The sequence below is a fragment of the Bos grunniens genome, chromosome 5, assembly GCF_055505025.1.
Source record: "Bos grunniens cultivar Pamir isolate PY7600 chromosome 5, Bosgru_T2T1.0, whole genome shotgun sequence".
In the NCBI taxonomy this organism is placed as follows: Eukaryota; Metazoa; Chordata; class Mammalia; order Artiodactyla; family Bovidae; genus Bos; species Bos grunniens.
In genome coordinates, this window is record NC_141169.1 from 90179057 (window position 1) to 90194812 (window position 15756).

Below are 15756 nucleotides of genomic sequence, written 5' to 3' on the forward strand. Positions count from 1 at the left end.
TGCTATAATGACAACTTTCTGTTGCTCAGACTCTCCATTCTGAGTTTGAAAATACAATCGATAAATGCATTTGGCAGGGGCTGAAAAGAATTTGAAATAAAGGTAAAACCCTGGACTTTCTATATATAGATACATCAAATCCTGGGTCCAATGTTTACCATATGACTTTAGATGAGCCGTATCGTTTCTCTTTTAAGTCTCAGTTTCTTCTTCTGTCAACTAGAGATTAAAAAAAAAAAAAAATACCTGCATCCAAGTTACTCTGAAGACAAAACTGTAAAGTTTTGGAACATCTGTGACATATATGCCAAATGCAAAACAATTTGAGACTTTTCTTCCCATACCAGGGAACACACTCTTCAATAGAAGAGAAAAAAGACTTCCTGGCCCGCTGCCACCTCCTGTCGTGGCACCATTTCAGGCATTTTTCCAGGTAAAATCACACCCTCAGAGTTCTGGTATGCAATGAGATTCAGGGATGGGACACAAAACCTCCCTGGAGAAGTCTTGAGGCATGAGGCAGAGACGGACTGAAGAAAACAGGAGTCCTTTTAAACCGGCCTTCAAGCTCAGCCAGCGTGAAAAGATGCTGGTCAGCATCAAGGAGAAAGGAAAAGAAGGAGAATGGCACTATTAATTTGCAAAAATACGCATGTATCTTGAGGATATTCTGCCAAATGTTATCAGTCAGACAGAGAAAGATATGATTTCACTTATATGTGGAATATAACAAACAAGATTAGTGAACAAACCACACAAAAAGAAACATATGTAGGCATAGAGAACAGAGCAGTGATGAGAGAGGGCAAACAGGTGAAGGGATCAACTGTATGGTGACAGATGGAAACTACATTTTCAGTGGTGGCACACAGCAGCGTCTACAGAAGAATGAATATAGCATGCACATGAAACTTGTATAATATCCTAAACCAATGTTACCTCAATAAAATTTTTTTAAGAAAAAAAAAGAAGGATAGTATCTCTAAGTCAAAGTCCAAGGGCTGCCACTCTGGTTCTCAATGTGTTCATGGTCAGAACAGAGTCCAATAGAGGCTATGACCAAGTGTTATGGAGACTCTCTACTTATTTTGAGCTTCACACTGCTACTGCTAAGTCGCTTCAGTTGTGTCCGACTCTGTGCGACCCCATAGACGGCAGCCCACCAGGCTCCCCCGTCTCTGGGATTCTCCAGGCAAGAACACTGGAGTGGGTTGCCATTTCCTTCTCAATGAGCTTCACAAGCCATCCATTATTTGAACATACCTCTGCGTGTAGCAAGTTGAAGTGTCATTATTTGGATACATATCTAATTTTCCTATTGGAGCAGAAGTTCCATGAAGGCAGGGACACATTTTTTGTCTTGAAGACTAGCCTAGCATTAGTGTTTGAACAAGGTAGAAGTTCTCTCTATTCCTTCCTTTAAACCTTCATGGATCAGGAACCCTCACTTTGAAATTCCACAATCAGATAACTTGCTCAGAGTTCTGAAGGAAGCCTGTGTCCACTGCACAGAGAAGAAATCAGTCCAGCAAATGATTTCTCTTCTAGTGTTTTGCAGGCAAGGGTTAATGGGTTCTGAATTCTCACCTAAGTCTGATATTAACAAATCTTTTAGTCTTTAGTATCTCTGCTGTGATATTTCTCCAATCTCTAAGAACTAACCTAAAACATTTTAAAATAAGCTGATAACTATCATTTCAAGATAGCTCAGTTGGTAAAGAATCTGCCTGCAATGCAGGATACCCTGGTTTGATTCCTGGGTCGGGAAGATCTGCTGGAGAAGGGAAAGGCTACCCACTCCAGTATGCTTGGGCTTCCCTTGTGGTTCAACTTATAGAGTCTGCCTGCAATGTGGGAGACCCTAGTTTGATTCCTGGGTTGGGAAGATTCCCAGGACACGGGAAAGGCTGCCCACTCCAGTATTCTGGCCTGGAGAATTCCATGGACTGTATAGTCCATATGGGGTCACAAAGAGTTGGACACGACTGAGCCCCTTTCACGATTTTGTTGTTCAGTCACTCAGTCACGTCCAACTCTTTGAGACCTCATGGACTACAGCACACCAGGCTTCCCTGTTCTTCACTATCTCCCAGAGTTTGCTCAAACTCATGTCCATTGACTCAGTGATGCTATCTGACCACCTCATCCTTGGTTGCCCCCCTCCTCCTCCTACCCATGATCCCCATTGATTAAGAGTGTGCATTTTAGTAGGGGCTAGATAATGAAGCAAATCCCTATTGTTTTATTTATTGAGAACAAACATGTTCAAATTCTTAGTTTCTGTATGTTTTCTCTCTCCCTCAGGGAAATGAAACATTATTTGGAAAATCTTGAAACTGGTCAAACTTAGGGAAAAAGTACTTAAGGGGAAAAAAAAAGACATTTTATGTAGCAATAGTTTTATTCTATATTTCTTGTGATACTGAAAGACATTTTTCATATTTAAATAAAGAGCTGTATTTAATATGCTTCTCACAGATTGGGGGAAACATACTTTTAATATTTTATTTTTGATAAGGACTAAAGTGAAAGAAAGTAAAAGTGTTAGTCACTCAGTTGTGTCTGACTCTTGGGGACCTCATGGACTATAGCCCACCAGGCTTCTCTGTTCATGGAATTCTCCAGGCAAGAATTCTAGAGTGGATAGCTGTTCCCTTCTTTAGGGGATTTCTTAACCCAGGGATCAAACCCGGGTCACCTACACTGCAGGTGGATTCTTTACTATCTGAGCCATCAGATAAGGCCTACGCACTGTACTACTCAAAAGTTAAAAAAAAAACAAAACGTAATTGGAAATTATTAGACAATAAATTAGTGTTTATAAATTGGCAGCTTTCTTCTTTTGAGGTCTTGGTTCAGCTTCCTTTTGTTGAATTCTATGAATTTAGATCATTTTTTCACTTCCCTTTTGTATCCCTGCTCCCTCCATTTTGTCTTAGAATATATATAATATTTTAATTGAAGAATACAATATTCTATTCACTTGAAGTTCCGATTTCTTTTGTTACCCCACCACCAAGGATTCTGCAGAATGCTGGGTATTCTCCACCTAATGCTCACCAGTGGTGTTAACCACGTGCAGAGCTTTAAACAACTAAGGAATATTTTCCCTACATTTAAAGTCATATACATGAAAGCATTTCTTACCTGACTAAGAATACGGCCACATTTTCTTCCTATTTTTTCCACCAAATCAAAAATTGGAAAATTCCAAGTATTCAGTTGCTCCATAATTGAGTCCAAGTTGTCCATGACAAGAGGTTCAGGAGCAAGAACTGGTTTTTCCTATAATGAAGATAAAATATTTTAACAACGTGCAGTTTTTCTACATAGCAATTTGTTCCTTCTTTGGTAAGTTCCTTCTTTTCTAAATCAAGTGGAATTTACCTGAAATAAATGACTTTGGGTGACTTAATGATCTTAAAAAAAAAAGTCAAAAGAAACAAAATATTGACCCCAAAGATATGAGAAAAGGTCTTAATGATTCAGACTATGAGTTTTGCGTTATGTGCTGCCTATTGCTGGTTCATCTATGCTATAGAAAAATTGGATGCTTCTTTCATAAATTAACATAACTGCTTTTTAGTCTTCTGTGTAATTCTTAAAGATTCAAGGACTTCAGAACACTCTGAAACTGTATGCAAATTTCCCTCTATATATTTATGTAAATTCTTCTGAGATGAGGATTCCTGGCTTATTGAACTCTAAAAAACAAAAACAAAAACAAAAAACAACAAAAAAAACCTTGAGTAGGGAGAGGGAGTAAATCACCCTTACTCTAATTGGTACAATTTATATTATTGCTTCAAAATCAGCATTAATCCTATAGAGTTACAGTTACTACAATTTTCAGGTATTTTAATTTAATTCATGTGTTGCATGGTTTCCAAAAAACATGCACCAAATATATGTAAAAACAAAAATGTATAATAGGTACCAAATAAAGACATTCTTAAGAGTTTATTTACCAGAAAAAAAAAAATGAGGATAAAGAAACACCTAAGTTATTTTATCTGACAATTTTAAACTATAAATAGTAGGAGGGGGATATGTATGTGTGTGTGTGTGCATATATATATATAGTTATATGTATAGTTATATATAGTTATATATGTATATAATTAGGGAAGAGCCAGGTAGCGCTACTGGTAAAGAACATGCCTGCCAATGCAGGAGATGTAAGAGATGCATCTTACATTTTCCATCACTGGGTTGGGAAGATCCCCTGGAGAAGGAAATGGCAACCCACTCCAGTATTTTTACCTGGAGAATCCCATGGACAGATAGAGCCTGGCAAGCTACTGTTCATAGGGTCACAAATTTTTGAACACGACTGAAGCAACTTAGCATGCATATATATAGCTATGCTTTGTATTGTTGCATGGTAAAAACCAATACAACATTGTAAAGCAATTATACTCCAATTAAAAACTAAATAAAAAATAAAAGTATATATGGTAAATTAGGTAAAAGAGAAATGATAAAAACAGCAATGGAAAATCACATTACAGTCAACTGTTTTCTGCTATTTATTGCCTCCCCCAAATGAACCAGACTCAAATGTATGCTTCCATCCTCTTTAAGTGGAGCTATTTAAATACACAGAATAAATACACAGAATAAAATACACAGAATAAATAAATAAATAATATTTTAATGGGGAGTAAGTGTCAATGTCAACCTGGTTTAATATAACAAGGAAAATAAACACTGGCTCACTTTCTAAATCAAGGAGGTGCTAGAAAAAGCCAACAGAAGTCCTAAGATAAAGAATAGATTTCATTTTCATTGATTTATATTTATAAAATGTTACCTTCCTGATCAAAACAATTAATTTTCCTAGGCATATTTACATTTTTAGACTTGGTTAAGAAATACTGCAATCAGTTGTGGAGATGAATACTTAAGTTTTTAATCATTAAATACTAGAACTGACCCTATGGGCTATAGCCTGCCAGGCTCCTCTGTCCACAGGATTCTCTAGGCAAGAACACTGGAGTGGATTGCCATTTCCTCCTCCAGGGCATCTCTCCTACCCACGGGTCAAACCCACATCTCTTAATGTCTCCTGCACTGGGAAGCAGGTTCTTTACTATTAGCACCACCTGGGAAGCCACAATAGAATCCTGAGACCAGTAAGACTTAGAGGAAAATAATACAGATATACAGGAAGGGCTACAAGATACATGTAATCCATGTAAGAGGTGATTCAGGGATCTGTTCCTAAGTCAATTCCTGTCACAGAAACCAATTTTTCAAGTCAGTTAATGAGATAAGTGATGGGCGTCTACCAGGAACATCATGGTCTCCGGAGCGTAGGTGCTGCAAGATGACGTCTTTCTCAGAGCCTCTCTGGGGCCCTCAGTCTCATCTTCATTCTGTACAATATCACTGCTATCACTGTTGTTATTCGTTTCATAATCAGAGGTAACTTGAGTGACGTCATCTGCAATTAAAAGGCAAGAGCTTATTATGAAACTTGCAGTGAAAAAAGGGGTCCTATTTAAGCAAATAGTCCTAAAACACATACTACAAATATCATAGGAAAATTCCACTTTCCTGAGCTTACACACCAAGAACATAAGATCATCGGGTGGACGAAAGCACACATTTTTGTTGTTGTTCAGTTGCTACGTCATGTCCAACTATTTGTGACCCCATGGACTGCAGCACCCCAGGCTTCCCTGTCCTTACTATTTCCCAGAGTCTGAGCAAACACATCCTTTTTAACCCAATAAAACAGATGGAATTATGATCTGTGATTTATATGACATCCAATAATCCCTCAATAATAATGCTCAGGTCAGTAGTTGATACCTCTTTGTGATCCTATGGATTGTAGCTTACCAGGTTCCTTTGTCCATGGAATTCTCCAGGCAAGAATACTGGAGTGAGTTGCTGTTTCTTTCTCCAGGGGATCTTCCTGATTCAGGAATCTAACCCAGGTCTCTTGCATTGCAGCCAGATTCTTTACCATTTGAATCACCAGGGATGCTAATCCCCAAATCCTACTTTATCTCTCCCTCACATGCTTTCCTCTTTGGTAACCCTAAGTTTATCTTCTATGTCTGTGAGTCTACTTCTGTTTTGTAGATAAGTTCACAGGTTTCATATAAACTCCTGTGACTTTATAATTCTTTTTCTTTTATGCATGCTCCAACACACTAAACTACCAAGTAGCTGATTAGAACCCTAACCCTAGAAATGTCACATGGGCAAGAGAATTTGAGGTGATACCCAAGAACAAAGCAATCTGTAGAATATAGAAGCCACAGCATGTGCTAAAGAGCATGGCAGGTCCTTGTATCCAATCTTGGTCCCTAGACATCTGTGCTTCCTTCCTTCCTTACTCATCTCCACTATCTTTCATTACAGTTAGTGCTGCTGCTGCTGCTGCTAAGTTGCTTCAGTCGTGTCCAACTCTGTGCGACCCCATAGACTGCAGCCCACCAGGCTCCCCCATCCCCGGGATTCTCCAGGCAGGAACACTAAACTGTGCTAATCAGAAAATACATCAGGTAATGTCAAGAGTCTGAAGAACATGCTTCTGGGGTAAAGACCTCAAGAAGCTTCTTCTGACTGAAACACCTGACTGAAATTTATGGGGTGCTCGCTACGTGGGAGATACCACAGAAAGCACTTTGTTTGTACAAATATGCTGAATCCTCTCAACAATCCTATGAGGTAGGTATTATTGCCCTACTGCATCATTAATATGCTCACTTTGCAAACAGGAAACTGAGGCACAGAAAGGCTTAAGTTGCCCAAGAGCCCACAGCTGATAAATCCTACCATCAGAAGTGAACTCATGAAATCTGAGTTCCTATATTCTACCTCTGATGAAATCTAGTTTTTCTTAAAATGGTTATTGCTTTCCATGGCCTATAAAATCTTCACCTTTCCCTAAGTCACAAAGATATCTTCCCGCATTCTCTTTCAGAAGTTTTACTGTTTTAGGTTTTACCATTGGGTCTGTGCGCCATCTCAGGATAAAATTTCATCAGGTGTGAAGTAAGGGGTGAGATTCATTTTTTCCTAGCTCCATTTGCTTGGAAAAATGGATCTTTGTTGAAGGTTCAACAGCTGAATAGGTGTGGGTCTAATGTGGGACTTTCTACTCAATTCCATATGATTCTATTTGATAATGTTTACACCAGCACCATACTTTCTTCTTTAGGGTAGTTTAAGTATTGAAGGAAAATTTGCTCTTTTTTTCCAAAGCTGCTTGAATAGTCTAGGTTTGTCAAATGTCCTCATATTGCTGGTGAATAATGGCTTTTATTATGTAGCCTATTCCGATCAGGAGTATTCTGTTGCACATTTTCAAGGACCCATCTTTCTTTTATCTTTCTCATGCAACTGCTTCTATATTAGAATCAGACACAGCAATTATAAAAACATGTAACTGATAAGTTTCAATCCCAGAATTTTCAGAAAAATGAAGAAGCACACTCAAAGGCCATATAGCTCCACAGGAGGCCAAGGGTGATAAGGAGACACTCCTTATTCTATCAGCCTCAGTAGAGTCAGGGAAGATCAGGGACGTAGAGAAGAGAATATTCTGAGTCTTCAGTGTACCCTATCGTATAACGGCCACACAGAGAACCCTCCTTTTAATTTCCCCTTGCCTATGTCCCTGGATGTTTGTCCACTGCCATGGCACATCATTCTCATAGGCAAATGATCAATATTTATTGAGTATTAAAAAATGCTGGAGCAGATAATTAAGAACCATTCTTAGATCACTCTATCATCATAAAGCCTAAAGTTCATATGTGTGTGTGTGTGCACAACACGTGCGCCCAGTTGTGTCTGACTCTTTGCAATCGCCTGGTCCATAGCCTGCCAGGCTCCTCTGTCCACGGAATTTCCCAGGCAAGGATGCTGGAGCGGGTTGCCATCTGCTACTCCCAGGGGATCTTCCTGACCCAGGGATCATGCCTTGGTCTCTGGGGTCTCCTGCATTGGCAGGTGGATTCTTTACCAGTAGCGCCCCCTGGTTTCCTGCCTTATGAACTTGCAGCAATAACAAAAGCAAGTCCCTAGGGTTACACCAATAAAAATAAAATAATAATTATTACGATAACTATGGCAGCAAACACTCCTTACAGTGACCCAGATACTATAATAAGTGCTTTCTGTACTTTAGTAATTTAACTATCTATAATCCTCGTCCAGTAGGACCCTTATTATCTCTATTACTGATGAAGGAACTAAGACACAGAGATTACAGACGAGTTGGAAGCAGAATCAGGATATAAATCAAGCTGCAATGCCTATTTTTCTGAGCCTCTGTAATACTGCCTCAAGAAAAACTATGGTTTTTACCTCCCAAGCTCACAGTAATCTAAGCAGGGTCAATTCTCAGGCTCTGTGATGGAGATCCCCAGAGCGTACCCTAAAATAGATGACCCTACAATGTCCAAGATAAAATAGCATTTCTATAGTGTTCTATACATTATAGAAAATGGTGTCTCATTTAAAAATATATTCATTTGTGTACAGACACAATAAACATTTTGGATAGCTTTGTATCAAAACATAACCCATGATTAACTCTAGGTAGTAGGACTGTGGATGATTTTTATCTCCTTCATTGTCTTTTTAAACTTGCAATCTAAAAAATCAGAAACATATGTTATCTTTTTCTGATTAGGAAAAAAAAAAAATCTAGTAGAGCAGTTTCCATTTTGAGGAACAGAATCCAAAGAAGAATTACCTGTTCTGGTTGGTGTCCGAATGGCTGCCCCGCTTCTTTCCAGGGGCCCGTCGGCAGAAGTCCCCTGGGAATATGGTCTGCCACAGCTGAGAAATAATGGAACAGCTGTAAGTAGGTCCTTTATTTTCAGAAAATTGTAGGCACACACCAGGTATGTATATATTAGGATAAAAAACAATCACATATTCTGGCACTCTACTTATTCCTCTGATGGAAAAAAAATCATTTTGTCTTTTACATGGACATTGATATGTGGGATACTGTTTTGGTCAGTGGTAAGGAAAGCATATTAAAAAGCAGAGACATTACTTTGCCAACAAAGGTCTGTCTAATCAAGGCTATGGTTTTTCCAGTAGTCATGTATGGATGTGAGAGTTGGACTATAAAGAAAGCTTAGTGCCGAAGAATTGATGCTTTTGAACTGTGGCGTTGGAGAAGATTCCTGAGAGTCCCTTGGACTACAAGGAAATCCAACCAGTCCATCCTAAAGAAGATCAATCCTGGGTGTTCATTGGAGGGACTGATGTTTAAGCTGAAACTCCAATACTTTGTCCACCTGATGCAGAGAGCTGACTCATTGAAAAGACTCTGATGCTGGGAAAGATTGAAGGCAGGAGAAGGGGATGGCAGAGGATGAGATGGTTAGATGGTATCACCGACACAATGGACATGAGTTTAGGGGGACTCCGGGAGTTGGTGATGGACAGGGAGGCCTGGCGTGCTGCGGTTCATGGGGTCGCAAAGAGTTGGACACGACTGAGCGACTGAACTGAACTGAAGGAAAGCATACTCAATACAAAGGATCAGACACTCTGTTCAACTCTCATGCTCTTCCACAATCAAGATCATATTTGAGGTGAAATGAAACTGTTGGTAACTTTCTCTGACATTATTTAGAGAATCCTGGAATAGTCAGCTACATACTTACAGCAGTGATTTTGGAAGTGCCTATGTGTATTTGGTCAAAAATATCTTTCCCAGCGGAATCATTTTGTGTCTGCTAAAAAGCTTCATGATTAGATTTATTTCTGTGGGTTATATCCAAAAAGCCCTTTAAAAAATGATTGCAAACATGAAAATAAAAAAACTGGTAGATTATTTTTATTTTTTGCCATAAAATTTAATTATTTGTCTTCAGATGGATCAGTTCACCTGTTAAGGTATATTTTGACAAACAGTGGCTGTAAACCTGACCACACAGGATGCAAGTTGAGAAAAACAGATCAAGGGAGTATACTGTGGGTAAAGGAGATAAAGGGCTTCCCTGGGGGCTCAGTGGTAAAGAATCCGTTTGCCAGTGCAGGAGATGTGGGTTCAATCTCTGGGTTGAGAGGATGCCCTGGAGAAGGAAATGGCTACCCACATCAGTATTCTTGCCTGGAGAATCTCATGGACAGAGGAGCCTGGAGGGCTACAATCCATGGGGTTGCAAAGAGTTGAATATCAACATGGAGAAAAATGAAGGTCCTTGAGAGATGGGCAGGGTTCTTTAACATAAGAAGTTGGAGGAGGCAGGCTACATTTGCTTTCTCAACAGTTTGACTGTTTAATAAATTACAAAGTAATCCAGCAAATGGTCTGGCAAGTTTCTTCTCTCACTTATCTTGTTTAGAGACTTGATTAGGTTTTAATTCTGTATTTTGTTTCTGGGTTCTTTCATTCTGCCTAATATTATTCATACAAAGGGTCTCAGAGAACTTTTGTTTATTTGCTATTTAGCCACAAATTACTCACTCTAAATAGAAAAGAGAAGAATCATAGTTTATAATTTAATATATTAAATATCTCATCACTTTTTCCCCTTGAATTGTGTTTATATGTGTAGTGAGATAAGCATTTCCCAGTTAGAGTGTTTTCATCCAAAGCAAATTTATTTTTCAAGCCTTGAATGTCAGTGGAAAGCATCACATATGAAATATTTTTAATTATGAAATCCCATCAGTCTGACTTAGGGACTCAAAAGAAAATGACAGAACCGAAGGAAAAAGTCCATAGGTGTAAATTATGGGTTTCTGTTCTGGGATGAAACTTGGTAAAAGTAGTTTACTAGTTTGAAGATTTTTCTCTGCAAGATAATACTTGAAAGGAACGTTTAAATTAGGAGTTCAAATAGACTACCTCTCCTGCCAGAAAAACAGCTTGTTGCATAGACGTTACAGCAGCCAAGAGACTCGGATTCAACGCCAAGCCCTTCAAGTTCAGCAGGGAAAACCACAATAATTAGTCGTGTGTTTCTGGAGCTCTCTGTGCCTACATGGGTGGCTGCCTTGAAGGCAATAATAAAACATGGTTTGAATTATAGATTTATAAAGCCCCAGCAAATAAAACACACACTACTGGATTTATAAACATTACTGAACAAGTAGGCAGTTAAATTCCCTTGTTTTTCTCCAAAACCTCTTTTATAAAAATCCCATTACATTCTTTCTGCTAAGAATACCAAAAAAAAAAAAAAAGACTTCGGTGAGCAAAGCTACGGAAGTGGTATAATACATCTTTTCTGAACCCCTTGGTTCTTCCTATAGGCAACTGATTTCTTAAAAGTCTGCAGCTCACAGTGGGAGTGTCTCCCTAGAAACGCTGCAAGCAGATGTCATTGAGTCTGGTGACTCCCTTGGGTTTCATCTGGGCCCAGGACGCACACCACAAAAAAGTGTTTCTTCAGGGTGTTCCCCCAGACACTAGCTCCACGGGCAATTACTGGGTGTTAACCTAAAGAAATGGGTTCTGTGGTTAAATAAAGTCAGGAGATGCCAGAGGAAACAAAACTCAAGGCGTTTTCTTTTTGCAGGACTTCTCAGAGCTTCCAATAAAGTGATGCGTGTTGTAAATCGCTAAAAGGAAAATATGATAGGCCTGTTTTACCACAGAAAAAGATGGGATTAACATCCTAAGGGAATGATTCTATTGAAAATGGTATTATGCACAGAGCAACAGAGTAAGGTTTGGATGGTGGAATAACTTTTCACTCCGGTCCTAACCAAACACAAATTATCATCCCTTTGAAAGTATTTATAAAGAGAAAAGAAGCAAAAATAAAGATTATAAAAATGATTATTTAACACAGAATTTATGAACAAAGGGTCAGAAAATGAAATTTGTGAGGCTTAAATTTGAATTCACTGGTCAAATCTGGGTCTGTGACCCAGTATTTGATATAAGAAGACCAACATGTAACTAATTTATTCAGTTATGGTCATTCAGCTTAGGGGGGGAAATAACATTTTATTCAAGGCACTCTCATAATTATACTTAATTTTAAAACACTCAACTCTTTTCTACTTAAAAAAATTGCAATGCTTTAAAGCAGGTATTCAAGATGAAGCTATTACTGAAGAACAATAATATGTTAATTGGTAGAGAAGGTATTCCTTTTTTAGTGACAATATAGACAAAATAATTAATCTTACCATGTTAGGTTCTTTTTTCTTATCCCCTGTAAGAGACAACACTTTGTCTCCCTATTTAAACATGACAGAGCAGCACAGGCAATCGCTTCATTGTATTCAGAGATCCATTTGGAAACAGTCACAATGTGTGACACATTATCTGCACATTTTTAAAATGTCACAATGGGAAATGCAACCTTAAAAAACAGTACCTTTAAAATCAGTATAAAATTCTCCCTGGAGAACAAGTAAAAGATATCCCAACAAAATACCAAATTATACTGAATGACTCGATAGGAGTTTTTAATTAGATGTTTGATGCACTCTCTATCAGTAAGCAGGTAAAATATAAAACTAATTATTTTATATCAGCACCACAGACATGTATGGAACATAAGGTCTCTAAAATTCCTATGAACGGAGAAGCACTGAAAAATTAAGTTTCTATTCCAGCCTATTCAACACAGACCACACTGTCTTGGACTTTCTTGTCAACTACTTAGGCAACCTACACAAAGCTATGTGGGCTGGTGGTGAGAGTTCCTAAGGGGAAAACCAGTGTTAGTTTTATTATTACTTAGACTCCAGTGAACAACATAAAATTCCTTACCTGCTGCATATAACAGGTGGATTCAGGATCTGAGGAGAAAGATCAGGGGCGCTCTGTGTGTAAGTTAAGGCCCGGTGAGAACTTAGGCCTGATTTGGCAGTTGTGTCGGAAGACTCTGGGAACTGCACTGCAGAAACTTTGCTGACCGGGCTGCTGGCAGGGGTCCCGTGGAGAGGTGAGGAACAGGGTGAGGAAAGAGGTGAAATTTTCACAAGGGAACCTAATAAACAAAGAGAGAACTGTTAAGTCCTAAGTAAATGTCTTTGAAAGTCAAAATTGCAGCTCTTAGCCTTCCTTTTGGACTCCTTTTAACTCAGGAAGGACTATGTGAGTCCTCAGACCACAGGGCCGGCCTCCTCTGCAGACAGGCTGCACAGTGGGGGCATCACTGCAGCATGAAATATGAGAAATGAATCATCATGAAAATTCAGTGGCAATGCTAGCAAGTTCAGTAAAAGCCCTGGTGTCCTGGAGTAACTTCAGGACAGAAAGATATTATTTTCTAATTTTTATTGGAGTACAGAACTCCTTATTGCCAAATTCAGACTTAAATTGAAGAAAGTAGGGAAAACCACTAGACCATTCAGGTATGACCTAAATCAAATCCCTTATGATTATACAGTGGAAGTGAGAAATAGATTTAAGGGCCTAGATCTGATAGATAGAGTGCCTGATGAACTATGGAATGAGGTTCGTGACATTGTACAGGAGACAGGGATCAAGACCATCCCCATGGAAAAGAAATGCAAAAAAAGCAAAATGGCTGTCTGGGGAGGCCTTACAAATAGCTGTGAAAAGAAGAGAAGTGAAAAGCAAAGGAGAAAAAGAAAGATATAAACATCTGAATGCGGAGTTCCAAAGAATAGCAAGAAGAGATAAGAAAGCCTTCTTCAGCGATCAATGCAAAGAAATAGAGGAAAACAACAGAATGGGAAAGACTAGAGATCTCTTCAAGAAAATTAGAGATACCAAAGGAACATTTCATGCAAAGATGGGCTCGATAAAGGACAGAAATGATATGGACCTAACAGAAGCAGAAGATATCAAGAAGAGGTGGCAAGAATACACAGAAGAACTGTACAAAAAAGATCTTCACGACCCAGATAATCACGATGGTGTGATCACTGACCTAGAGCTAGACATCCTGGAATGTGAAGTCAAGTGGGCCTTAGGAAGCATCACTAAAAACAAAGCTAGTGGAGATCATAGAATTCCAGTTGAGCTATTTCAAATCCTGAAAGATGATGCTGTGAAAGTGCTGCACTCAATATGCCAGCAAATTTGGAAAACTCAGCAGTGGCCACAGGACTGGAAAAGGTCAGTTTTCATTCCAATCCCAAAGAAAGTCAATGCCAAAGAATGCTCAAACTACCGCACAATTGCACTAGTCTCACACACTAGTAAAGTAATGCTCAAAATTCTCCAAGCCAGGCTTCAGCAATATGTGAACCGTGAACTTCCAGATGTTCAAACTGGATTTAGAAAAGGCAGAGGAACCAGAGATCAAATTGCCAACATCCGCTGGATCATGGAAAAAGCAAGAGACTTCCAGAAAAACATCTATTTCTGCTTTATTGACTATGCCAAAGCCTTTGACTGTTTGGATCACAATAAACTGTGGAAAATTCTGAAAGAGATGGGAATACCAGACCACCTGATCTGCCTCTTGAGAAATTTGTATGCAGGTCAGGAAGCAACAGTTAGAACTGGACATGGAACAACAGACTGGTTCCAAATAGGAAAGGGAGTACGTTAAGGCTGTATATGGTCACCCTGCTTATTTAACTTATATGCAGAGTACATCATGAGAAATGCTGGACTGGAAGAAACACAAACTGGAATCAAGATTGCCAGGAGAAATATCAATAACCTCAGATATGCAGATAACACCACTCTTATGGCAGAAAGTGAAGAGGAACTCAAAAGCCTCTTGATGAAAGTGAAAGTGGAAAGTGAAAAAGTTGGCTTCAAGCTCAACATTCAGAAAACGAAGATCATGGCATCCTGTCTCATCACTTCATGGGAAATAGATGGGGAAACAGTGGAAACAGTGTCAGACTTTATTTTTCTGGGCTCCAAAATCACTGCAGATGATGACTGCAGCCATGAAATTAAAAGACGCTTACTCTTTGGAAGGAAAGTTATGACCAACCTAGATAGCATATTCAAAAGCAGACATTACTTTGCCAACAAAGGTTCATCTAGTCAAGGCTATGCTTTTTCCTGTGGTCATGTATGGATGTGAGAGTTGGACTGTGAAGAAGGCTGAGCACCAAAGAACTGATGCTTTTGAACTGTGGTGTTGGAGAAGACTCTTGAGAGTCACTTGGACTGCAAGGAGATCCAACCAGTCCATTCTGAAGGAGATCAGCCCTGGGATTTCTTTGGAAGGAACGATGCTAAAGCTGAAACTCCAGTACTTTGGCCACCTCACGCGAAGAGTTGACTCATTGGAAAAGACTCTGATGCTGGGAGGGATTGGGGGAAAGAGGAGAAGGGGAAGACAGAGGATGAGATGGCTGGATGGCATCACTGACATGGACATGAGTCTTAGTGAACTCCGGGAGTTGGTGATGGACAGTGAGGCCTGGCCTGCTGCGATTCATGGGGTCGCAAAGAGTCGGACATGACAGAGTGACTGATCTGATCTGATCTGATAGATGATTTACAATGCTGTGTTAGCACATCAAAGTGAATTCCCATATAGGCCATTGCAGAGTATTGAGAGAGTTCCCCGTGCTATACAGCAGGTTACTATTAGTTTCCTATTTTATATAGCAACTTCACTTTCAATTTTCACTTTCATGCATTAGAGAAGGAAATGGCATCCCACTCCAGTATTCTTGCCTGGAGAATCCCAGGGACATGGGAGCTTAGTGGGTTGCTGTCTATGGGGTCGCACAGAGTTGGACACGACTGAAGTGACTTAGCAGCAGCAGCAGCAGCAGCAGGAGTGTGTATATATTGATTCCAATCTCCCAATTTATCTCCGCCCCCATCACTTATATTCTGGTGACCATAAGGTTTTCTACATCTGT

At 39.3% G+C, this 15756-nt stretch overlaps 1 protein-coding gene across 9 annotated transcripts in view; it reads right to left on the reverse strand.

Annotated features, from left to right (window-relative positions):
* PDE3A (phosphodiesterase 3A) overlaps positions 1-15756 on the reverse strand; it is a 379994-nt gene that overhangs the window by 35854 nt on the left and 328384 nt on the right. For all 9 annotated transcript variants that reach the window (XM_086404062.1, XM_086404060.1, XM_086404061.1 and 6 more), the window contains 4 exons: positions 12719-12938; positions 8720-8805; positions 5292-5446; positions 3148-3285 (listed from right to left, as the gene is read on the reverse strand). In XM_086404062.1, the coding sequence (XP_086260188.1) occupies positions 3148-3285; positions 5292-5446; positions 8720-8805; positions 12719-12938 (599 nt within the window). The remainder of the gene's footprint in view (positions 1-3147; positions 3286-5291; positions 5447-8719; positions 8806-12718; positions 12939-15756) is intronic.